The sequence below is a fragment of the Nycticebus coucang genome, chromosome 17, assembly GCF_027406575.1.
Source record: "Nycticebus coucang isolate mNycCou1 chromosome 17, mNycCou1.pri, whole genome shotgun sequence".
NCBI classification, from domain to species: Eukaryota; Metazoa; Chordata; class Mammalia; order Primates; family Lorisidae; genus Nycticebus; species Nycticebus coucang.
The window spans coordinates 10586926-10614077 of record NC_069796.1 but is presented as its reverse complement, the minus strand read 5'-3'; the positions used below and the strand labels follow the sequence as shown (position 1 = coordinate 10614077).

Sequence of the window (27152 nt, the reverse complement as noted above, 5' to 3'; positions counted from 1 at the left end):
AGACTAAAGGCTTTTCTTTTTTTTTTTGTAGAGACAGAGTCTCACTTTTATGGCCCTCGGTAGAGGGCCATGGCATCACACAGCTCACAGCAACCTCCAATTCCTGGGCTTAAGCGATTCTCTTGCCTCAGCCTCCAGAGTAGCTGGGACTACAGGCGCCCACCACAACGCCTGGCTATTTTTGGGTTGCAGTTCAGCTGGGGCCAGGTTTGAACCCGCCACCCTTGGTATATGGGGCCAGCGCCTTACCCACTGAGCCACAGGTGCCGCCTAAGACTAAAGGCTTTTCTTAAACAAAATGATTTTTTTTTTTTGGGCTATTTAGTTTTATTATGATTTTTTTTCTTTTTATTTTTATTGTTGGGGATTCATTGAGGGTACAATAAGCCAGGTTACACTGATTGCAATTGTTAGGTAAAGTCCCTCTTGCAATCATGTCTTGCCCCCATAAAGTGTGACACACACCAAGGCCCCACCCACTCCCTCCGTCCCTCTTTCTGCTTTCCCCTCCCCCATAACCTTGTCATTAATTGTCCTCATATCAAAATTGAGTACATAGGATTCATGCTTCTCCATTCTTGTGATGCTTTACTAAGAATAATGTCTTCCGCTTCCATCTAGGTTAATACGAAGGATGTAAAGTCTCCATTTTTTTTAATGGCTGAGTAGTATTCCATGGTATACATATATCACAGCTTGTTAATCCATTCCTGGGTTGGTGGGCATTTAGGCTGTTTCCACATTTTGGCGATTGTAAATTGAGCTGCAATAAACAGTCTAGTACAAGTGTCCTTATGATAAAAGGATTTCTTTCCTTCTGGGTAGATGCCCAGTAATGGGATTGCAGGATCAAATGGGAGGTCTAGCTGGAGTGCTTTGAGATTTCTCCATACTTCCTTCCAGAAAGGTTGTACTAGTGTGCAGTCCCACCAGCAGTGTAAAAGTGTTCCCTTCTCTCCACATCCACAGTTTTTTTTTTTTTTTATTGTTAAATCATAGCTGTGTACATTAGTGCAACCAAGGGGTACAATGTGCTGGTTTCATATACAATCTGAAATATTCTCATCAAACTGTTCAACGAAGCCTTCATGGCATTTTCTTAGCGAAATGATCTTTCGAAATAAAAAATATATATAATGCTGACAACCAGAAACTGATTATAAGCAAAATCTAAACTCTATGCTACGAAATATCTTGTTAGTATCCAAATGTTTAGACAGAAGATTCAATGTACAATTACTATTTTTGCTGAAGAAGGAGGGAATATTGTATTGGATTTTATTCTTTGGATAGATGAATGGAAGTTGTTATAATACTCATTACAAAATTACTTTGTGTTTATAAAATGGATGACTAGTCTCTATCCTTTCCAGAAAAAACATCAAGTTACAGATTTTAAAATAATGAGCATTTTTTTCCTGCAAATTATTATTCCATATTTAACCTGCTGTTTCAAAGAAACAACATAAAGAAACAATACTAATTACTTTATATTATAAATGAATAGAAAAAAATTCTAAATAAAGACAAACAAAATTTAGATAAAACATTACCTTGCAAGTCCAATGCCAAATCCAGCAAATCTATTCAACTGTTCTAAAATAAAAGGAATAAGATTACTCATAACCAATATTTAGGATTACTACAAAAATAAAAAAGTTATTTTCTTTTACTAACATGCTATACAGCTAAACCTCAAAATCAAGGACAATTCTGATAGGGCTTAGAGAGATCATTTAAATGAATGAAGGACTCTTCTGGGGCTTGTGGCAAGTTGCAAGGTAGCTCTCTTAAAGGGTAACAGCTCTTTTGTTCCAATTCACTGTTGTCCTATGGGACTGTGGGCCAAGGGTTTTTAAGCTGTGATTTTTCAAAACAGATAACTCTCATTTTTTATGCAAATCTTCCAGTTTTTAAGTATTTTCACTGATTACAATCAAATAAAACATTTCTTTACAGATAGCCCTGACTGATATTTTATACCAACAACTATACCTCCTGTTCTGTAAAACTACTTATTGCCTGTTATTGATAGTTGATTTAATTTGAAAGAATACTTAGAGTAACCAAAATGGTAAATAGAACTTCCTTCTTCCCCATTTCCTCAAGTTTAAATAGTTTGGGAGTAACTATTTAATTAATAGGAATTAATAGGAATACATATGTGCTACTACTGATACCATTTCTGTAGTGTTATTGACAAAGTTCACATCCCAAAACACTCCTATGCATACGTCAAAAGAGAAAAGCCTTTTTCTTTGACTAAAAAACCCAGTCATCTGAGTAAACTATACCCTCAGGGAACTGGACATTAATTAACTAGAATTTTAACTGTAATATTCACAAGGGACAATTCTTTCTCTCTTACTCCTCTCATCTTTCAAGTGAAGCAATGTCCCTGCTATTCCCTTTTAGTCAGAACAAGGCTATGTTCCTGGGGAAGCTCTGTGGTTCTCCCTTAACAAATGTATAGCTACTCTTGGCATTATAGATAATTCCCAAACATAAAGAGAAAATGCCACTGACATTTTCTGGCAGGTGTTAGGAAGGTATACTGTTAACTGTGTCTGTCTCTCTAGCACACTTACATTCACTCACCTGTTAAGGGCTGCAAAATAAATCTCTGGTTTTGTTAATGAGCACCGCCTCATTGCAACCATCAAAGCAATAACTTTTAAAAAGATAAAAATATAAACTTTACTGCCTAAGAAATTTAAGTCTGTAGTATCTACATATGCATTCTGAATTACTTAATTTATAATTTAGAAAACCTTTCCAGTATAATTCTGGGACCATTGTGACACAATGCAAAGAAAACCAGGTAAGAGTCAAAAGCTAATTGTATAATACTACATATCATCGACCATTTTCTCACTACGCAAATCACTAAAATCTATTCCTCCCATTTAATGCAAATCAAATAAATATTATTGTATTTCCAAGTCAAAATTGATGAAATGAGAATAAAATGCGTATCTATGATATACTTAATAACAATTTATTTTAACAATTCCAGGAGAATGGAAAGCAGCAGCCCTTATTTATTTTCATTTTATGAATAAAAAAGGATGTTGAAAATATCGAGAACATGCAGTGTGCAATTAACACACAGGTTTTCTAACATCCTCTAGAGAACAATTATCTTTTTTCTCCAAAGTCCTATCTTGAAATTTTATCATTGTTTCTAACTCTTAAGGAGAAAGGCAGAAGGAAAAATTGCAGGGAGAAAAATTGCTAGATTGAGAAATTAAAAAGCAGATAGATAAAAACTCCTGTGATTAAAAAGTAAAAGGAAGAAAACTAATTTATTCTAGCCTACTATGTGTCCCATGCTGTCCCAGGCGTTACCCACACTTCCTTTTATTTAATATTTGTTCAAAAAACCTATCATTTAGTCGACACATCTTCAAGATGAGAAAATTGAGGGCTCACAGAGGTTGAGAACGTCTTTCGGTTTGAGTGGCAGGGCTGAACTTAAACCTAAATCTGCCTATCCCGAAAGCTTCTCTTTCCAGAACACAAAATTACAAGTCAATCTAGAAAATGCAGCTGCTAAAATGAATTAGGTAATAGTAAATAATCCAGGCTCCTTCTTCCTTGATTCAGGCCGTGGACTCAGACTCCAAAAATACCTAAAATATCTATTATGCACCCCATGGCTAAGGCAGATGTCTTTTTTGGAGGCGATCCCGTAGCATACATCCCGTGAGGAAGAGGGAGGCCTGCTTCTCGGGCAGAGGACGAAAGGAGGGCAGAGGGTGTGGCGCGCGACAGGCAGAGAAGGGACCGGAGGCGGGACTCTCGCCGTGGCTTCTGCGGTCTGCAGGCCACGAGCCGCGGCTCTGTCACCCACCCACCCCCGCCCGGCTCCCCTGCCCTCTCACCACTGCTCGGCCCCTGCACGCTGCCGCTGCCGCTGCCGCCGCCGCCGGGAAAGGGCTCCTCCGCGGAGCCTTCGAACGGGGTGGTGGCGGAGGGCACTCCGTAGGGCGGGCTCTTCTCGCCCCAGTGCAGGTTGCGGCTGCCGGGGATGTCGGGGGGAGTCGTCACCCAGTGGCCCAGATCTGACCCAGAGCTAAAGGACCTTGCAGGGAAAGGGCCGCCAAAGCCCTGCTCGTCCCGGGCACCAGCCCGGTAGCCCAAGCCGTCAAATCCGTCTGGGCGCCGCGGATGCATCGCAGCCGGAGCAGGATGACGCAAGCCCACCTGGGGCCCACCGACACCTCGGCCACAGGGACCTAGGGCCACACAGCAGCCCCTTCTCTGCCGCCGCGGTCGCCGAATCTGCGGAGAGTCTGACAACCGGAAGTCACATTAGAAACCCGGACATACTGGGATCACGTGATCTCAGTCTCTTCCGGCGGCTGTTGGGGGCACAGTTGCCCGGGAGACGCGGCGGTCGCTTAGGGCCAAACCTTAAAATTTTGGAATGGTTAGGAAGGGAAGGAGATGGCAATGTGCGTCTAGGGTACCGAAGAGATTTCAGAAAGGGCATTGGTGTAGGAATGCGGACTGGATGGGAGAAGTCAAGTCCATGCTGGGGTCTGCATTTGGAGTTGACAGTGGAGGGAGCTGAAGGGGCTGCCGGGAACGACACGGACGCCCCAGATCTAATTCTTTTTTTTTTTTTTTTTCTCGCAGGGCTGGTGCCTCGCCTGCTCCAAGGGACCTGGTAGAGATTAGTGAGGTGTTAGTAACCTTCCATCTAATTTTGTCTCCTGCGCTTAGGGTTTTGGTTTAAATTATTGAGAGGTCTGGTTCTGCCCAGTAAACGCAAAGGCACATTGGACCACCAGAGCAAGCGTTAAAAATGCTCAGGTGAATGTCGGGCGAGAAAGAAACCCGCGCACAGTAGAACAAACTGCCCTCCTACAGTTCAGAATTCAGAATTAAATCTATTACTTTTCTAAGGCTACAAAGAGACTAGTTTCCTGCCGTATTTTTCCTAGTATTTCTAAATGTCTCAGGGTATTGAAACCCAGCGATTTCGTTCAAAATCGAACACCTAAAAAATGAAACAATTGAGAGGATTTCTGTAGAGAGTCCCCTTACTACCTGTTTTTATTAGCTCCATGGGTTTTTAAGGCAGGGTCTCTCTTCCTAGAGCTGACAGAGCCTTCCATGGGTTCTTCTGTGTCCCTTCTTCTCTACCGGACGCCCAGGATTCTGAAGGCTTTCAGAAAAGAACCCTGACGTACTTGTTTTCAAGCTTCTAGACGCCAACCTTGATTTAAAGTGATAATTGACTTTGTTTTGAACAAATTGACATTCTTAAATTGGGTCATGATGTGGCTCCGGCAAAGGTTTTGGGTCTCTTGGTAAGTGTACAAAGTATTACTCAAGTAATATCAAATTATTGGATAATCAATATCAAGTAAGTTACTGGGGCATGGCAATAAAAATATTTCTCTATTCCTTAATAATGCCCTGAAGGATGGCGTTGCTTAGGTTCTAAACTTGTTTTTTAAAGAAGGGGAAGATAGGATGTGTTGTTTATGTACTTAAAATATAAGGACAGTGCCATCTCACAATTTCTCATCCAGAGAAAAGATTTATTATTACAAGGAAGGCACAACGCGGGAGCCAGTTGAGTGGGAAAAAAATAAGAGCCCTTTTTCACAGCTTACTTTCAAATCCCAGCTGTGATAACGTTTTTTTTTTACTTTCATTAAAATTAAATGTTGGAAGGAAATAATGGTTACTTTTAAAATAGCGGATAAGAAAGCTTTGTCAGAATGACAGCAAAGTGAACAGCCGCTTAGAGAATCTGGGAAAGAGTACGATCAATGTGACTGTATAAAATTTTAAATTGTGTATGGTAACTGGAGAAAGAAAAACATAGTAATTGAAGGGCGGCGCCTGTGGCTCAGTCGGTAAGGCGCCGGCCCCACATACCGAGGGTGGCCGGTTCAAACCCGGCCCCGGCTGAACTGCAACCAAAAAATAGCTGGGCGTTGTGGCGGGTGCCTGTAGTCCCAGCTACTCTGGAGGCTGAGGCAAGAGAATCGCTTAAGCCCAGGAGTTGGAGGTTGCTGTGAGCTGTGTGATGCCATGGCACTCTACCGAGGGCCAAACAAACAAACAAACAAAAAAACATAGTAATTGAAATTGAGAGCCAAATAACAAACTGGGGACAATGACACAGTTTACACAACAGATCAGTATTTTTAAGTTACAAAGAGCTAGCAATGAATAAGGGCAAGTCAGTAGAAATGAGAAAGTCATGAAGAAAAAATAAGCACACAAAAAGAAATTAAATGGATAATAATGTAAAAATGCGTCCTTTAGTAACCAAAAAAGGTAAGTCATCTTTCACCTACTACAATGTTTAAAAGAGAAAACCCACACTGTCATGCCAGGTGAGAAGAAAGTGGCACCCATTCATTTCTGGAGTGATACAAAACATAACACTTTTGATAGAGGGCATGTTTCACAATATGTATCAAAAACTGTAAAAATGCTCATACCTTTATACTCAGAAGTCTTTAAGAAAACATACAGGGTGCGTTTCCTACACGTGTTTATGGCATAATTTTCCACAAGGGAAAATATAATAATATCAAGTAATTTTATTCATTAATAATTAATTAATAATTATTAAAATGATATATCTATATAGGCCTTTAACTAAATATATATTTTATATATATTAATATATGTATGTATACATATTACCTTGTCCCAGGTGCTGTTTTAAGCAATGAAGATTGAGAGATTAAATAAGCCAAAGTGCTTGCATTGTTAGAACTGACATTTTGGTTTGGGGAGAAAAATAATAAATAAATGTATCATGTCAAATAATAAGCAAATATGGGATGTCATATAATGATATGATTATATTATAAAAAACTAAGTAATGGAAGTAGGCTTTTAAAATTTAATTTAATTTTTTATAGAGACAGAGTCTCACTTTATCACCCTCAGTGGAGTGCTATGGCGTCACAGCTCACAGCAACCTCCAGCTCTTGGGCTTAGGTGATTCTCTTGCCTCAGCCTCCCGAGTAGCTGGGATTAGAAGCACCTGCCACAACGCCTGGCTATCTTTTTTTTTGTTGTTGTAGTTTGGCCGGGGCTGGGTTTGAACCCACCACCCTGGGTATATGGGGCCCTACTTACTGGGCCACAGGGGATGAGCTTTTTGAGAACCAGGAAGTCCTCTCTGAAGAAGTGACCTTGAGCAGAGACTTGAACGAAACAAGGCAGTGAGCGAGGAAGTGAGCGCTGTGTGAGCATCCGGAGATAAGCATAAGGCCCCAGTTACTAGCTAGGTCGCCAGTGATCAAGAATGGAAGTGGTAGGAAATGAGACCAGAAAGGAGGCTGGCAGCAGATTTTGCAGAGCCTTGCCAATGATGGACAAAATTTAGGTTTTTTGAGAGTAGAGGAGTGATTTGGCCTTATTGATATTTTAGAAGCATCAGCCTGGCTTCTGCATGGGGCAAGGGTGGATGGAAGCCTCCTGTGTTTTAGGGGGCAAGCTGAGGTAAGATACAGTAGTAACCTGATCTAGAGTGATAGTGGTGAAGGGGGCGAGGAGCTTATAGTTGATAAGTTTAAGGATTACAGTAGAGAAAAATATTAAATGACATGAAAATGTTCATGTTAAATTGAAGACATTACGCACAGTATTATCTCACTTAAAATATATGAAAGATACAAAATAGATACATGTCAAAATGATAAGATTGTTATGTCTGGGTTAGCGTTAGCATGGTTGATTTTTCAATTAATTGCTCTAAAAAGCTGGCCAATTTTCTACAGTAATTCTTTTTCAAATAAAATTAGTAGAAAAAATTCATTATGGGCAGACAGCAATAAAAATATTCCTGGATTTCTAAATCTATTCTTATCATTGAATCAGTACTCTCTAGAGCACTATTAAAGTTCTGTCATCCTATAATTCTCCAACATAGTTCTAAAAGAATGATGCTGAAAAGGTCCCAGATTCATAGCTTCAAACTAGTTTGACAAATTCATAACACAGGAATTAAAACTTTTACATAGAATATGTAATATGTAACAGACAGTATTCTGTTATTTTATAAAAATAACAAATTATCCCTAAACTAAATCAAGTAGCTTAACACAGAATTTCTTATCTCAGAGTTTCTATAATTTAAGAATTTAAGAATGGCTTAGATGATTTGTTCTGGCTTTAGTCTCACAAGGTTGCAGTGAAGACTTCAACCTGGGGTGCAGTCGTTTAGGGCTGGTGATAGGGTTTGGGTATAAGGCTAGGGGATCTCCTTCCAGGGTCTCTCCCTCAGACAGTATGGAAATAATGCCTTTATTTCGTTCTGATTGTTAGGAGGTTTTGATTTCTTGCCACATGGAGGTCTTCATAGAATATCTTGAGTGTCCTTACGATATGGCGGCTGCCTTCTTCGTGAGCAAATGATGAGAGAGAGGGAAGGAGAGACAGAGCACAAGAGCACAGAAGTGCGGAGTAAGCACAATGTTACCTATGTCTGTGAACTAATTACACCTTGTCACTGCTGCTGCATTTTATTTTTTGGAAGAGAGTCTCTAAGTCCAACCCCACCTAAGGGGGGAGGGAATTTGATTCCATCTTTCAAAGGGAGGATTTATCACATGATATGAGTTCTTACTTAAAATCACCACTGAATTACACTATTATACACTATATTCTAAAAGTTGCCGATAAAGTCGCCATACACAGGGAAAATGGGAAATTGTCACTGAGTGTATCTTTACTTACAAAATATTCATTTCAAAATTCTACAAAATATGTACAAAATATTCTCTATGTGTTGTCCACTTCTTAGTAAAATTTTGTAATGAGTATTTTGTAAATAAAGGTGGGGTGTGTTTGTATGTCTCAGCAGTTGGGGGTTGAGTGAACAAGTACGATTTCAGACACAGAGAAAGAAAGTGTAAGGAGTTATTGAGGGAGAGCTCAGGCTCTGTTCAGGAATCTTTTTTTTTTTTTTTTGTAGAGACAGAGTCTCACTGTACCACCCTCGGTAGAGTGCCGTGGCGTCACAAGGCTCACAGCAACCTCTACTCTTGGGCTTACGCGATTCTCTTGCCTCAGCCTCCCGAGCAGCTGGGACTACAGGCGCCCGCCACAACGCCCGGCTATTTTTTTGTTGTTGTTGCAGTTTGGCCGGGGCTGGGTTTGAACCGGCCACCCTCGGCATATGGGGCCAGTGTCCTACTCACTGAGCCACAGGCGCTGTCCTGTTCAGGAATCTTAAAATATGCATATTGCTACCAGAGAAGTATGGAGTTCAAAAGGAAGACTAGTGAAGAGCAAACAAGCAAACAAACAAAAAAACAGGAACAAAATTTGACATGTAGGCAATGAGCAATTTCTGAAAGCATAATTATCCCATACTCAGGGGTTATGACAGTTTTGACATGCTGATTGTCCTAATTGGCAATTAATGGTCATCTGAGAATTTTAAATTAGGAGCAAAAGTATCAGAGTTGTGTTTTCTTTCTTTCTTTTTTTTTTACATGTGTTTATTAGGTTTCCACTTTTGCCTTCACAGAATTAAAAAGGCTTAAAATTTAATAACAATAACAATGTTTAAGATAAGGACTAGAAACAAAAACCTCGTAAAGAACGAACGACAGTAAATACATTCAGAAAAGAAATCAGACGATTACTGCATCGAAATATTAAGCAATAATAAGAATAATAATGCAAAGAAAGTAACATTTACATTGTCTATTATAGAATGCTTTGACTCTGAGGTTCAGTATGGAGTCATCAGTTAACTTCTTATTTTTTTCCCCAAAGTCTCAAAAAATAGGCAGCTAATATTTATAAATAAAAGTAAAAAATAATTTCAAAATACAGATCATGCCAAATCTTATACACAGTAGAAAAAGAAGAAATCCTTCAAATTCATTCTACTACTTCTGGATATAAAGTTGTGTTTTCAAAACTTCAATGTAGATAACTGATTTAAAGAGAGAAAGGGAAGGTATGACTTTCTTAGTTCTATTTATCTTTTAAAATTACTAAATATTTAATATTTCTTCCCATATTTTTTGAAGTTGAAACAAACAGCAGCCAACAGACCTGATGCCTCAGGATATTTAATTTGTTTGGATCAAAAAAGTGTTTGGTTTTTCTTTTTCCCTTTTGCAAAATCTCTGACTTTATTTACCTTTTTGCTCTTTTTCTGGAACACACTCTGTGTGTTTGTATTCTAGGATTTTCTCTCTAACATATATATTTTATAGTTTTTCCCAATTTCACTTTTATTGCCCTCAAGTTACTGCTCTAATAGGAGGGGATTGTTTTGGAGAATCTGGGGGTCAAATATTGTAATTCCTATTTTAACTATCAAAATATACTTCATAAACAAAATCAGAGAGATTTATTTGGCACTTATTATAAACAGAAACTTAATTCAGGATTGATGTATTTCAATTTCATATTAGTTATATTTTCTTTTGAAGTCGTAATTTTTAAAGCAATTTCACTGGTAAAGCATCAAAAATGCTCTTCCCAGTTATTCCACACGGTATAACACTTGTGCACATTTGTAGAATATGTGAAGTTGCTCCTTGGTAGACACAGAATTTTATAAAGTATAAGGATTTAGACTAGACGATTGTATTCGCTACTACTGCCTTTAAAAACAGGCCTCCTTTTAGGTTTAAATTCGCCGCCCTGTGGTAGCACAGAGCAGATACATTGGGTACTTTACCCGCTGAGGACACTGGTGGCTCTAGATGACCTATGTAAAAAGAATTTAGGACCATCAATCTGATTCAAAGACGAAGCTACGTTTTTGTAACAAGTGTGCGGTTTTTATTTTCCAACTTTAGATCGGGAGGGGTGAAGGCGGGCTTTGGAGGCGGCATAAGACACAGAGGAGACGTGAAAACACTGCCAGGCCACTTCCTGCTGCAGCCGGGGGCTGGACATTCAGCGTGTGTACAATGTCTAAAACAAATCATTACCGTGTGCTTTGTGATTGTATTTAAAGCCATCAGAGGTCTTTCACACACGCTGCATTTGGAAACGGCAGACAGACGCGGGCGATGCGGGGCGGCTGGAATTCCTCTGCAGGTCCTGATTGGCCCACTCCGGTCACAGGCGGTAAGAGAGCGACCTGGTGGCCCTCAGAGCAACGCCACGGCGTCCGTAGCAACCAGCCGCGCTCCACCCAGCCGGCCTCGCAGCCGCCCGAGTGCAGGGGTGAGTGACTGCGACGCCCGGCTTCTGGCGACTAGGGGGCTGAGATTATTGCACTTTCATCTTCTCAGGGCAGGCGGAGCCCTGAGCCTCCCTTCCTAACTGTTAGAAGAAACCTCGCGGGCCCAGCCCAGCCCAGCCCAGCCCCTGCTTAGATCTAGGCGGTCCAGCTGGGAACAGCGGCCAGGTCTTTTGGTAAGGTAAGCTTTTTGCCGAGACTAAAGGAGGCGAGGAACTTTCTTACTGCTATGAATGGGGGAATTTGTTGATTTCCTCTGGGTTCTCTTATCCTAAGACAGTATCCCACCTCCCGTGTTGTGTTGTTGGCAAGATTCTTCCTCCTCCTCCTCTTCTTCCTTTCTTTTTTCTTTTTCATTTGTTTGTACGCAGCCTCTTTTTGTACTTTAAGAGAGAAAGTTTGAAAATGTGCCTTGATATGTGTGTGTGTGTGTGTGAGAGAGAGAGAGAGAGAGACAGACAGACAGTGAGGAGGTGGATTGGTGATGTGAATTTTTACTGCCCTTGTTCTCAGTAAAATTGGGCAGTGGAAAAACAAAAAGCCTTTTTAAAAGCACTTAATCTTGAGAAAGATCTAAGTTACTGATTAGGAAAAATTTCTAGGAAGGCATAAGACTGGTAGGAGTCTCACATTTCTGTTATCTCAGTGGTGTAGCTGAAGGGATTTTATCTTTGGTGGCCTTTGGTCAAATTTTCCTTTCCTCCCTAGGATTAGTCTTCTAGTTGGTGTATTCCTCACAGCATACTGCCTTTCCAAAGGCTTGATAGAATTTTAATATTATCTAGTTTTCAGAAAGTGTTCATCTTTTAAAGTATACGTTTTCAACCTTGTTTTAACTGGAGCTTTTAAGAAGTACACTATTAAAACTTTTTAAATTCTGGGTTTTAGTTTATGCCGGGTTGCAGATGAACTACCAGGCATCCAGGCGGCTTGCTGGAGCCATTTTATGAGCTGGAACATAACTCTTTGAAGTGTCTTCTTTGTTTTGAGGCTCTATGTGAATCTTTAGGTTTGAGTGAGTTACCACATTTTTTTATTTCAGTAAAAACAATTCTCCATGAAACTTTGTTTTTTCGAGTAATGCTGTGTTCTTAGTGAACATTTGATTCACTATCAGAATCATTTCTTGTTATGATTATATGGTTAGTGTTCCTTCCTTGAAGTTCATTGGCCATCCAGAGCTCCTGGTAAAGTGGTCATAAGTGCTTAGCATTTTCCTAAATACATTGCCCCCATGAGTCTAGGAGATGGTAGTCTGAAACTGTGTCCCCAGCTTCCAGGCCACACAATGGCTTGTCTGTGGTCTACTAGGAACCTCCTGTCTCACCCCTGCCCCTCCAACATGGTAGAATTGTCTTCATGAAACCAAGTCCCTGGTACCAAAATTGTACCACTGGGGACCACTGGTCTAAAAGATTTCCCTGGTCAATAAATTTAGGAAAAACTTGACATCACACTGCTACTCAGATTCACAGTGTACATGAACATATTTAAAACTCCGAGAAGACTTACACTATGTAAAGCTATTCAATTTTGCTTAATCCAATGTTTCCCAAATTAATTTCCCAGCAAAAAAGCTCTTTTGAAGTAATTTTATCCAACAGAACTCTATTCCACAGAATATACTTTAGGAATTACCTCTAAATCAAATAATATACTCTTTATTTTTGCTTATATTTACATAAAACCAAATGAAGTAGTTTCTTTAAGGTGTTTCCTACTGTTTCATTACAATGCCAAAGAAAATAAATATTTTCAAAAAACAATACTACCTTAGTAAATTGTGTTACTCCTATTACTTTATATTGTCTTTTCAACAGTAATACAATAAATCACTTGCTAAATCTGTATTTATTATTAGGATTACTAGCTTGTTACTACAAAATGGCAAGATTTTTTTGTTGAAATCTTTTAAAAGTCCCATTTAAAAGTTATTGTTATAATATTATCTAGTATACAGTAGTTTCTCTGTAACTATTTGGTGAAAGAACAACTAAAAAACCATTAGTTTCCTATTAGAATGCCTTTTTGTAGAAGTCCAGTTAAATTATTTTAGTAGTAGCTCATCAGAAAAAAATGATAAGAACTTAATCTTAGGCAGTGGTCCTCAGGTGGAGATCAATATCTCACATGAAACATGGAGGATTTTCCTACTAATTGGTTTGAGTAGTTGCGATGAGCACAGAGTTGAAGATAACTCCGAAATTCCTAGTTTGTGAGTTTTAGTGATCGTATTAACTGAGGTCTTAAAAAAGTACTAGATTAAGAGCAGTGTTTGGGGACTCAGAGTGGGAAAATAATGAGTTAAGTTATGAAAAGTTTAGGTCTTCTAAGTACTTGTCTTCAACTGGGTGCCCAGAATACAGTTGGAAAACAAATATCTATTTCAAAAGAGGTCAAGGTGGGAGGCATGGACTTAGGAGTCACTGGTCTACAGTGTAGTTGACAACACAGCAATGGATGTTATCAACCTCAGGGAAGTGAGAGTGTGAAGACAAGGCCTTCTGGCCACAGAGTTGATGTGACTATCAGAAGATACAATCTAATGTGAAAGCACTTCTTAAACTATAAAGTCCCATTTAAAAGTTATTGTTATAATATTATTAATTCCAATATTAATTTCGGAAGGCTCCCTGAAGAAGTGGGTTTGAACTAGGATTTTAGGAAGATATGGGACATCCTAGGATTGTATTGGATTAAATATAACAGAAACTCAACTCCAACATTTTAATTCAGCTAAATAAGGATTTATTTTCTCAACAACAAAGACAAAAAGGAGGAATCTGAGAGCTTGTGTGGTAGCTCTCTAACGCCGTAAAGGTTTCAGCTCCTGCCTCAGAGTCTCGTCATCTTTGTATGTGGCTTTCCTCTTTATGGTTTTCTCCAGATGGCAAGGTGACTTTTCTATCATCATTCTTGTGTCTGCCATCCAGGGAGGTTAAAGAAACAGGAAGAAAAAAGAAGAAGATGCTGAGCCTCTATTAGGAAAGTGAACTTACTGAAATTATTTACTAGGCTTTAGCTAGAACTTTTAGTTGCAAAGAAAGCATCAAGAGAAATGTTGTTTTGTTATTTTTTAGCCAAGATGTTTCCTCTCCAGACAAAATTAGGTTTACTTTAATAAAGAGGGGAATAATAATGAAGGTTAGAATAAATCTAGCAGCACCAAGGGTTATAACAGGCACAAGGGGTATAAATAATAATGTGTATTGGCAAAACTGTGTAACAGAAGTAATGGTTTAGTAATAGCTAACATTGTATACAAATTTTGAGATTTACAAAATACTCATTTGGCATCTAATTCAATTCCTCTAATGATACCCGTGGATTATAATCTCAGTAGGCCCCCAAATAAAACAACTTGTGATCAATGTATTAGCCAAAAAGTAGACATGATTTGTCATATTTGAACTTTATTACATTGTTGGAATTATATAATGGAGATTTTCACAAACAGGGTAACACAAAACCTCACCTGTCTCTTGAATTTGAGTTTGATTTCTAACTGAATGGATGATCGCTACATTATTTGTCAACTTGTCCAATACTTTAAAGAAACTTCTTCAATTAGAAACCATGAGCACTGCCAAAACTCACGCAGAGTAAAGAGACAATCTGAATAGGCCTGTATCTATTAAAGAAATTTAATCAATAATTAATAATTTTTTAAAACAGAAAGGACTTGATGGGCTCCCTGGTAAATTCTATCAAATTTTTAAGGACAAATTTATTCCAATTCTCTACATATCTCTTTCAGAAGACAGAGGCAGAGGAAACACTTCCTAACTAATACCACAAGGCCAGCATTACCCTAAATACTAGCATTAGACAAAGACATTACAAGAAAAGAAAAGAGACTGCAGACCAATAGCTCTTATGAACACAGATGGAAGAATCTTCAACAGAATATCAGCAAATTGAATTCATCAGTGTATAAAAAGAATTAACTACGCATCTGCTCCTGCTTCTACATTGTTAATTCCCGCCAATGTCCAGACGGATAAGTAAACACATAAACAACAAACTCTGTAGCTGTGGTAGCCGGCCTTTAAAATGCCTTCCAGCAATCTCCCCTCTCACGTTGAATCATTGGCCAGTCTGTCTGACCAATAAAATGTGTTTCAGTAAGTAATGACATAGGCTTTGCAAGGCTAGCTTTCACCTTAGCTTCTTGGGTTGTCTTCTCTTCGGAAGTCAGCTTCCATGAGGTGAAAGTACTCAAGAAGTTCTGAGGAGAAGCAAATATGAAGAACTGAGGGGTGCCACCAACAGCCAGCATCAGCTTGCCAGCCATGTGATCCCCCACTTAAATGATTAGATGGCTGCAGCCTCTAGCCAACATCTGACTGAAGCTGGAGCTGCAATTTGCCTCCAACTTCATGAGAAACCCGAAGCCAGTTCTGTCCAGTCCTGCTGCTAACAATTTCCTAACCTAGATAAACCATGAGAGATACTAGTTATATTATTCTTTTAATGCAGTAATTTCAAAGTGATTTGTTATATAAATTAGGTAACTAATACAGTAGCCAACCTTATTACGAGTTTAGTTATTTCTCTAAAGGTGTGGGAGTAGCATGACAAGAGGATTTCCTTGCATAAGAACTTTTATTTCTGCCATTCTCTCCTCTCCCTTTCCTATCTTCCATTCTATCCCATTCCATCCCAATCTTTTGCAATCTCCTGCTCACACCTAGCACTTCCAACAGGCCATCTTATCTCTGCCATAACTCCCTCCTCTGGGGCTCCTTTTCTTAAGTTACCCCAGAATTCTAATGAATAAAATCCTATTTCTCATCTTGTTTAAACTGAGTTTTTCCTATTCAGAGGTCTAACGTGTAAAAAAGGTAAAAAGGAACCTGCTCTGGTGGACGCAAACCCCTTTGCTTCCCACACACCAACATGCAGAGATATAAGCAAACACACGCAGCACACAGACCCGCACGTATGATAGCCCACGAGCCGTTTCTGTGAGGCGTAGTTTCCAATTCAAAATTCCAGCTACAACTTAACAATAGGGGGAAGTGGGAAAGGGGGGGGTGGGGTAGAGGGAGGGGAATCGGTGGGATCACACCTGTGGCATATTATAGGGGTATTTGCGAAACTTGGTAAATGTAGAATGTAAATGTTTTGGCACAGTAACTGAGATAACGCCGGAAAGGCTATGTTAACCACTGTGATAAAAATGTGTCAAATGGTTTATGAAGTGAGTGTATGATGCCCCATAATCATATCATTGTATACAGTTATGATTTAACAAAAAAATTAAAAAAAAAAAAAATTCCAGATCAGTATTTACCAAGGTCGGAGAGTAACAATTCTTACTCATGAAGTTCTCTACCAGACTGAGAGGGTGTATTTAACAGCCCTGTACATTGGGCACTGAGTGTCTCTCATCACAACCTTAGACATTATGACAAACAGAAGCACATCCATCCATCTGTACACTCAGATGTTGCCACCAGGGGGTACACTGGTGCCACTGGGAGTTGGAACCACTTCTTACACACACACACACACACACACACACACACACACAATTTGTCTGTAGAAGCCAGACCATTAAAGAGCTGGATGCCAGAATGACATTTTGTTGGTTTCACACAAAATTCATTATTGTTCCTTGTAATGTCATATATTTAAGAGGCCTCATGAAACCATTATTCTTACCTTGAAGTGGTTATTCGTTACATTATGTTCTATCTTCTTTACCATGGCTTTGGGAAAAGATGTCATTACCAGGAAAAAATGCTTCTCCTGCAACGGATCTATTTTTAAGCTTATAGACACAGTAAATTGTGGCTTTGAGCATTAATTTAAGAGAAATTTGTAGCATTCCTGTAACACGTCAGTGTACGTGATTTTGTGGCATCAATTTTATTTGTTCGTCTCACTGCTTATCGACCTTACTTTCTTACTCTATTTAACTCTCTCTCTCTCTTTTTTTTTTTTGCCAATTTAAAATTTAATTTTACGTAGTATTTATTTCTGGAACTCATATTAAGGAATTTTATAAATGACTGTGCGCCAGCCACAGGGCATGCATTGTTGTGGAGGGACAGATTAATAGGAGGAAGCATGATGGAGCACCAAGCACTGAGTCAAGAGTCTAGTCCAGAAAGTCTATACTTCAGTCCAGGACAGTTTGGACTAAATGTATTTGGAAGGTCTGCTCTACATGAGAAATTGAGCCAAATGTTGGTTTGGACAAAAGTGAATGTAGTAAAGTGGGGGAAAGAATAACTTAAAGGCTGGCATCCAAATGACTCTTAAACAGAGAACCGTCACAGCAAGTTCCATGGGCCGTGACCTGTTCAAGAGCTCAACTTGAGTTAAACTCCACTCCGTACAGGTGTGGTCAGGAAGACTCGGGACTTACAATTAAGGGTTTCTGCTTCTTATTGGGAGGGGAGGTCTGGAAGCATCTCTAACCCCCTCCAACGGCAAGTTGAAGAGGCTGAGCTCCTGGTGTTTGTGCTGAGAGGTTGGGGCTGTCTTCCTTCACACAGTCCCTGTTCTTAAGAAGGAGTCTCTGTACCAGGTTCAGCAGGTCAGGAACAAATGTGGAGGGCTTATTCCCCCATCAACTCCTCAGAGGACGGAGCTTTCACACCCAAACAGGCAGTCTGAGAAGACCAGGGGCTGCTGCCCCCCTCAGCTCCTAGAGTAGCGGCTTGGGGAATTTGCCCAGGGAAAAAGAATGTCTGTAAGAAAAGAAGACTCTGAAACTGTCTCCAAAGAAACTAACTTTCTGTGAAACAGTGTTCAAGCCTAAGATTGCTGTTAAAGGTAATAGCTCCTTTTAATTTAAGAGCAAAAAGTTAAACCCTAGGTCACCTGGGTCACCAGAGAGAACCAGTGGAAGGGACAGCTAGAAAGAGTCCTTCTGTGGTCAGAATAAACCTCAGAGGTTGTCCTCAAAACTGTCCCTGTCTGAATTTAATTGGATCAGATGGCTGAGCAATTTGTGCTCTAGGGCATTTTTAAAAAAAACGGTAGAGTAATCAGCTGATAATTAAGGGAGACTAATGGGTTGGATGTAACACAGGAGGGGGCCCATTCAGCAGAGAGAATAGGCAAGGAGAGCCTTGCCAAAGCCACTATCTTTGCAGGTGACTGGGTGTGAATGCCCAGGGCTGTGCCCTGTGAAGAGTGGCTTCAAAGGCTTCTATTTACACTGTGGGGGTGAGTAGAATTTACCCAAATAGCCTAGCCAGGCCACAAAACACAGTAGCAAATGTGTTTAACAAGAAACAAGCTCCAGAGAGGGAGGAAGAGAACCTGTACCCAGAATGCCACAGTATATTCCCTAAAATAACCAGTATTCAACAAAAAATTATAAGACATGAAGTGGGAAAGGAAGGAAAACAAACAAACAAAAAAGAAAAACTGCCTGGAAAAGGGACTAGATGCCAGATTTCAATAGTCTTTCTCAATGTGTCCAGAGAACTACAGGAAACCTGTAAAGAGATGAAAGGAGACCTGAAGGCACTGTCTCAACAAATAGAAGACATGGAAAAAGTGATAGCAAAGAGAGGTTTTATACACACACGTACACATACCACATGTATGGTGGGGGCGGGGTCCAAGTTCCCCAAACCCAGTTGACCTGGTTCAGTTACTTGGCTGAGCTAGAAACTTCAACTGAGGCACAGTGGGAATTGAAAGCAAAAGTGAGTGGAGACTGAAAGTAAAACGGGAGCAGCACAGGCAGAGTGGACGCAAAGTAAAAGTAACCTGCTCAAGTTGCAGTGTAACAAAGACAACTTTTGTTTAAGAACAAAGACAGTTTAGAGCACTTCCAAAGAGAGTTGGAAACGGAGAAGCAGAGGCGAGAGAGACAGAGACACAAGGTGGTGCTCCTTGCAGTTGGCTACAAATCCTTCCTAGGCCCCTCTACACCTCCAGGCATCATCGCCCTTTTCTATTGGTCATTAATTGTTGTCTCTTTTTGCTGGTCTTTGGTCACCTCGTACACACATTCTTTCCCTTGTTGGGTGAGAACTGTTGAGTGGTGGATGTGCTACGGGCCCTCCAGACTTCCCTGTTGGGCCGCAGGCCGGGTTTTCCTCCTCTCCCCTTGGAAGCCCCTTTCTTAGTGTCCCTTCTCCATGTACATGTACACAGTCATGCATCTTATAGCAGCATTTCTGTACGTGACTGCTGTATGTACAACAGTGTCCAATAAGACGAAAATGGTGACGCCCTATAATCCAGGTGTGCAGTAGGCTGGACCATCTAGGTTTATGTTAAGGACACTCTGTGATGTTGACATAGTGGCAAAATTGTCTGACATTTCTTAGAATATATCTCCATCATTAACACATCAATGAGCCACACATTGGTCATTTTCACTGTTCCGATAGCTTAGTATTATTTCATGTTAATTGGTCTTTTGTGTTTACTGTTCACAGTTTTTCTTTCAATTAAAAAATGTGTCTTCTATTAATGACAATTAAGGTTATGGGGGGGGAAGCAGAAAGAGGGATGGAGGGAGGGGGGTGGGGCCTTAGTGTGTGTCACACTTTATGGGGGCAAGACATGATTGCAAGAGGGACTTTACCTAACAATTGCAATCAGTGTAACTGGCTTATTGTACCCTCAGTGAATCCCCAACAATAAAAAAAAAAAAAAATGTGTCTTCTGCTTTGGAAATTTTTTTTTTCATTATTTCTTTGATTACTTTTTCCTCTCTAGTGATTACTCTCTCGAGAATGACCTAAAGATTGTGATTTAGGCTTGGTTAAATTACACAAGGAAGAAAAATTAAAGGCTTGGGTTTTGAATGGAAAGAATTGTATTGTTAACATTACTTTCTAATTTTAGGTATTTCGTTATCAGCTAAAGGTACATTCTATGAACACAGGGACCAAATACAGAACTCTGTCAAGAGACAACAAGGTGTAACATATGCCTTCTTCACGTTTAAATTTAAAATTGACTGTACTTTTGTTTTTGTTATTCATTTACCATATGTGATATTGGTCAAATTTTCTTCTTGGGCAATTTTTGTCCCCTAAAATCACTTCATTCCTATTGTAGGATTTAGCATCTTCAAACATGATAATGTTGATTTATAGACCTTTATTTTCTAAATCATAATTTCTTAAGGGAAGGCACATTTTAATTATCTTTGTATCTTTCAGCTACAAGAATCTCAAAATCATCAGCAGTTTTCTTTTTGTGAAAACTGAACCAAATCGTATGTCATAGGTGACCACCTCTTAAAATGAATAATGTGGGCAGTGTTTGGTAATGCTAAACATAAAGCGGTCAACAACAATCTTTTATTTTTAGTTTATGTGCGTTTGTGGTTTTCTTTATTTCATATTGTATATTAAGTGTTATAAATAAATAAAAGTACTGGCACATAGCATAAGAATTCATACATCATACACCAGTACAAGAATTCATGGACAATAACATTTACCTTTAGAATTCCTTCACAGGCCATTCATCACAGTAGTTAGCTTCAGAACTAAATGGCTTCCTATAGTGTATAAAAGAGATTTAAAATATTTAACTAAGTGTTTCAGAATAGGTCTTTATCATTTTAGTATCAGCTCATTGTGATTTTCCTGAATGCATGAGTAAATAAGTGATTGATAGGAGATGGCTGGGAATAATTTCTATTTAAACTTTAACGGTGCTTTTTAGTTTATTTGCCTCATTGTCTTAAGTCTTCCTAAATCATCTGTAAACACTTTAAACACTGGAGTTTTCAGTATTTTGAATATTGTGGTTTCATATTCATTATAGATTATATCTATACTTATTTCTGGAAAAATTGTCAATTATTTTATTTATTATCATAAAGGTAAAATACACGTAGCAGTTATGCATCATAGTTGATGGACTTACGTACACAAGAAGTAACAGATCTGTATTTTCTTTAAATTGGTCATGTGTATTGTACCTCCCTGTTTTGCTCTGTCGGCTGGTTAATCAGTCTCGGTTTTCAGTGAGTCTGCCCCTGCCCTGGGGTTGCACAAAGGTCCTGCGTCCTTATGCATCAACAAAACATTGGAGAGACACCTTGGGGCATTGGGTCAGTTGTCACATCTATGTGGCCCCTTCTGGCTTGACATACTTCTTGTGGCACAGGCCAGGATGGGATTTTCATGTCTCTCAAGGCACAGTGCCCTGTCAGTTCTGAGGTCTTACCTGTTCCTGGGGGTGACATTACAGCAGAGGAAATGGTTCTGAACAACCTGTAACCTTTTAGTCTCAGGAGATAGCTCTCTCTCTACAATCCTAGAATTTTTTTTTTTTTCTCAGTAGAACACCCAGTGTCATCTCTTCAATGAGCTTCACTTTTTGTTTTTGTCTTTTTAAGCTAGTGACTTAAGGTAGTTTTAGCTTTCTACCCTGGATAAATCTAGGCAAGAAAGGAGTGAAACTTTCATCTATTTATCTGCCTGTATATCTACGTATGTGTCTATGTACTGTCTATCCAGTTATCCATACAAAAATGAAATTCTACCTTTGCTTTCTGCCACATATAGGGCTTCGGGACTATAGAACTCAGTTTTGAATGAATTAAGGACTTAAACATGAAGGGGAAGAGTATTAAACAATTTATATAAATGAGATATCATATACATACATGTATATATGTGATCTCAGAATAGAAAAAAGCAAATCATGAAGGGAGAGGCGTTATTAAACAAAGTATGCAAAGCCTTCATACTTAAGAGGCATCCGTGATGTCCCATTACCTAGATTTCTTTTGCGAACTAAACATTTTTGGCTTACCTATTTCCAAAGGGGCAATGTTTTATGTTGCCTCACTTTCCCCCTCACACCTTTCTGTAAAGTAGTTTATAAATGGTGTTTTTAAACAAAGTGTAGGATCCTAAAACAGATGAGATAATCCAGTTTCCAACATATTTTTCACAAAAGGTTTGCAATTAACATTTGTACCTGGTGTGTATCTGTGTGTATAGTGTAACTATATGATAGAAATAAAATAATCTATGGTTTCCCCCCAAAAACAATAGCTATAAATATAAACCATATGCTCAAACTTTATGCTTCAGCAATATGAATAGTTCTTACCCTGAGTTTAGATTTTATTTTATTGGCCATAGGGATGTATTAAAGGGTCTGAATGATGGGATGAGGGCTGGGGGCAGAGTGAAGTGATCGGGAGCTTTATGTTTGGGAAAGCTACTCTGGCAGTCTGAAAGATGGGACTAGAGAAGGAGAGGTCAGAACGAGACTGGAAGAAGAAATCTTACTGTATTGATCTAGGACAAAGATAAAGGCATCCTGGCCTGGGAGAATGGCAGATGGGGTGAAAAGGAGACTTGATTAATGGGGCTCCTTTGAAGATGGAGGTCTGTAGTACATGGTGACTAGCTGTGTCTGCATAAGCCTGTGAACAACCTGAAGTAAGATGGGGCTTAACGATCATGAAAAGAAGATTTAGACAGAGCTTTGGTTTCTTGTGCCTGTGAAACTGCCAAGTAGACCCTAAATTTTGTAGTTTTGGACCTTTTTTCCTTTTCTTTTTTATTATTTTTACATCAGAGAGAAATATACTTCTATCTTGTTTGAGTAATCGCTACTTTTATTTCTTTTATAGGTTACTAAACCTAATTCCAATACAAAGTATTCTTCTTACAATCTCATTTTTATTGTGGTAAAATGTGCACACATGTTTATTGTGCAATTCAGTAAAGGTTCTGGCTATCTATTGCTAACAACAAACTATCCTAAAACTTAGTGGTTTAAAACAGTTTGTTATGGACTTTCATAGTTTTGGAGTTGCCTGTGCTTGGTTGGAGAATTCTCATTTTGAGTCTTTCCTGTAGTTTGGTTAGATGTCACCTGAGGCTTTAGTTATCTGAAACTGGACAGGGCTGGACATCTTACATGGCTCACTCCCATGGATATCGGTTTCTCCTGGACATTACCTAGAAGCTGGGCTGGGCACCCGTCTAGAGCTCTCGACCTGAGTCCCTGTACCTGGCTCTTCCTGTGACATTGGCTTTCCACAGCATGGTGGCTAAATGCTGAGAGGATGTCCCATGAGACCCAGGAGTAAACTGCAAGTCTTTTTCAATGGTCTGGCCTCTTTAAGTCTTATGTCACCTCTGCCACATTCTACTAGTTAAGCAAGTTATTCAGGTAAGCACTGATCGGTGGGTAGTGAAATTAGATTCCTTCTGTATGTAGAACAACACACAGTTTGAGAGATTTTGCTGTGGTCATCTTTGGAAAATGCCATCTGTTACAATGAGTTTTGATACATTTCCCACACAGACCCATGTAACTACTCTAATGCAAAACATTTCACCTTCTATTCAATCCCTGCTCTAGTCCCATCTCTCATCCTCTCATAGATGATCACCATGTAATTTTTTTGCCTGTTCTTGAACTTCACATATATAATCGTAATCGTAATCATAATCATATAGTAATCGTAATCATATAGTGCGTACACTTCTGTATTTGATTTCTTTCATTTAATTTTATATATTTGAGGTCCATGCATGTTCTTTGCTATTACTGAGAAGAATTCTGTTATATAAATGTACCACTAATTGTTTATCTGATCTCTTGTTGATTGATGTTTGGATGTTTCCAGTTTGGGACACTTATGAATAAGACTAATATAAGCATTCTTATATAAATCTTTTTTTTGGCAATGGTTTCATTTCTTTTGGAGTGAAATTTATGGGCCATGGAATTAACTTTCAAAGGCACAAATGAATTTCCTAAGTGGTTATAGTTTATTTTCATGTCTAACAGCAACATATTAGAATTTCATCATTCCATATCCCACAAAATTTGGTATTGTCAGTTTTCTTTTTTCAAAACTAACTCTGCTAGTTAGTGTGATATGAAGTTTAATTATTGTTTTAATTTGAATTTTCCTGAAGACTAATCATTTGGAATATCAGCTTTGTAGATCCCTAGATTTTTTTCTGTATATCTTTGATGAATGCTTTTAAAAATTCTCTTTGCTTTTACTTTCTTAGGGTTATATTTTGCTATTACTTTTCTCATTCCTTATGTTAGCTAATTAATTTTTGGCTTTTTCTGATGTTAGATAAGTTCTTATCTAACATTTCCTCTTAAGTGTTATATTGTAAGTTTTTACATGTAGTGTTATTATCATTTGGTTCAAAGTATTTTTGAAATTCCTTTGTTATTTCTTTTTTGATCCATAGCGACTAAGAGTTGGATTTTTTATTTCCCAATATATGGAGGGTTAATTTATTTTATGTTATAATTTTTTAATTTAATCATATTTTGATGGCAGGGAACATAGTCTACTCATGTAGATTACCTGCTGCTTTTTCATGCTTTCTAGGCTAGAATGTGATCAAGTTTTAGAAATTGTACTCAAGTACTTAGGAAAAATGTATCTTCTCCTACTTCTTTATCTACCTGATTATATCCCAGTTCCAAACAACTTCTATTTATTTCCCCAGGGGCTTAGCTTCAGCTTTTTTTTCATATATATATTTTTACATGTATTATCTTGGATTTTACATTCCCTTTTTTAGTTCAGTTGCTTTTAGACACAGGAGCCAGAAGCCTGTGTTAATTAGCCATCTTAACTGACACTGAACCCAAATGAGTAATTTGTCTACATTCATATCCAAAAGTCTTTTTTCAGTCGGATATAATCTAGTCTTTTGTGTGAAGATTCTTCTGAAACTTTTATATGGATATTTTACAAATGAACATGCTGCCCTTTCTTTTCATACATACTTCTTTATTTTCTTTTTCCTCTCATATTTTTGTTGACTATACTTTTTGAATAGTACTAATAACATGAATGTCTTTATACTGTTCCTAGCTTTTAAGCTAAGTCTTCTAAGATTTTATCATTAATTATCTTTCTATTTTAGTTTTTCCTAGATAGTCTTAATTAAAATAGGGAAAATTCCTGTCCTTAGCTTGTAAAGTTTTTTGTTTATTTTTAAAATCATGAATTGAAACTGAATTTAATTGAATTATTCTTTAGCAAATATCAAAGTATTTCCTACTCTTTTTGCTTTAACTACATCAATACATCAATGTTATGGTCTACAGCAAGAAATTTTATAACATTCAGTCATCCTTGTTCTTATGAGACTAACTCTTTCTAGTTACAGTGAGTTGTTTTTTATTGATATTGCTGGATTTGGTCTTCTTATTTTTTAAAGAAATTTTAGCGGATACGCTAATAGATATATTCCTCTAAGTATTCTTTCCTATGCTGACCCAGAAACTGTAACTTTGGATGGCCAAAAATTTTATTTCTTTTTGTAAAGTGTCTGATAAGATTGCTAAAACTCTAAAAAGGCATAAAAATAGTAAAATTACTAAAAGCCTTAGGAAAATATTCCAGAGAGAAAGATGAGAATATTAAAAAAAAAGATAATGACAAAAAGTAATTTAAATCATTGTATTAACAATTTTAAAAGCAATTTTTGCGCAAGTGTGGCTGGTTCTTTAGTTATTGTAATATTTGATATTTTATCTCTTTTTAGTTATTTAAACATTTAAGAGAGTCATACATATTATGTATTCCAAGGCCACAATTAATTTTTAATTTAATGCTGAAAATAGATTAAATCTATGTAACTGAGTCAAGGATGTAAATATTTCATTAAAAAAGTCTTCAGGCAAGCACAAAGGTCAGAAGATTAGTAAATACATTCTCATGTACTTCCAATCCAGATTTAACAATTGTTAACTAAATCATACATTGTGATATAATGTAAACACTAATTACATATATAATATAGTCATGTTTAAAGTATTTGTTGCTTAATGCATTCATATGATTAATTAAAAGGATAAAGGATATTATTCAATAAACCAATAGTATTTGGTCCGATTTTCAGTCTTTTAGGGCTATTGCTGTTGCCCGGGGAATTATCATGTAAAAGCAGTTTTCAACAAATGAGGCTATGAACTACCCTCCATGGCTTTTCTAGACTGTACAGGGCCCTCTTCATCAACCCCTTTCTTGAGCCTTTGAGAGTGTCCAGGATGGTACTGCCAGAATTCTGGTGGTGAAGCATCATGTATATTTTGAAGCAATTCCCACTTTCCTGTGCAATACCCTTACCCTCTCTCTTTACCCCTTTTCTTCCTTCGTTCTGTTTGTAGATTCTTCCCTAGTCTTACCTTCTTTTTTCTCCTCTCTTTAGGGAAAACCAGATGAGGTGGATTAATATAAAGCTCTTTTCAGATGATTCTTTCCTTTTCTCTTCTCCTTAACTCCCGTGACCTTCTGTGCCCCCTTCTCTAAAATGAGAAAGAGATTATTGTCGGTGCAGTTATTTTAACACAGAATTTCCAATTCTAATTATTTTGTTTCTTTTTTTACAAAAAATATATATGTAAGGATTGCATACTATGAGAACGTTTTAAATTTTAAGGTAGTTCCTTTTTAGAGAAGGGTTTTATACTCTAGAATATTGTTTTATTAAATAGTGGGGTTTTTTTGCTGGAGTATGGAATTATATTTGACAAAACTAAATAACAAAATAAAAAAAGATCAGGAAAAATTCATAATTCCTACTTCTCTGCAAAGGTCACATTTCCCAAGTTTACTTGAAAGCTCTGATTTTTCTCCACCACTACATTATACAATTCAGGCTGCTTATTAAACTCACCGGGGAGCTTAAAACCAAACAAGACAAACACATGGTTGGGCACCTCCATAGACTAAATTTAATAGGTCTGGAGTTAGGGTGTAGTGAATCAGGTAAGGTATAGATTATTTTTTAAAAGTGTTTTTCCAGCTTTCTGTGGAGAGATACCAATATTAAAATTTCCAAATTGTCATGGTAAAATTACAATGAAAATTAATTACCATAAAATGAAAAATAAAAAACAAAGACATCCACAATATAAACCAAAATTATTAGAGTCAGTAGATATAAAATTGCACTTGAATAAATGTAATTAAAACAAATATAACATAGAGAAAAAGAAAATCCTTACCACACAG

At 38.0% G+C, this 27152-nt stretch overlaps 2 protein-coding genes across 3 annotated transcripts in view; one reads left to right on the top strand and one right to left on the bottom strand.

Annotated features, from left to right (window-relative positions):
• Positions 1–4319, bottom strand: part of SLC25A46 (solute carrier family 25 member 46) — a 29574-nt gene extending 25255 nt beyond the window's left edge. The window contains exons 1-2 of one of the 2 annotated variants that reach the window (XM_053566972.1): positions 3885–4319; positions 1554–1596 (exon numbers count right to left, since the gene is read on the bottom strand). In XM_053566972.1, coding sequence (XP_053422947.1) covers positions 1554–1596; positions 3885–4176 — 335 coding nt within the window. In that variant the 5' untranslated portion in view covers positions 4177–4319. The remainder of the gene's footprint in view (positions 1–1553; positions 1597–3884) is intronic. The other variant, XM_053566974.1, reaches the window with a different exon arrangement.
• A 6882-nt stretch (positions 4320–11201) lies between these two features.
• The window catches only part of TMEM232 (transmembrane protein 232), a 160405-nt gene continuing 144454 nt past the window's right edge, over positions 11202–27152 (top strand). The window contains exon 1 of the mRNA XM_053566759.1: positions 11202–11375. The gene's annotated coding sequence lies outside the window, so the exon portion shown is untranslated. The remainder of the gene's footprint in view (positions 11376–27152) is intronic.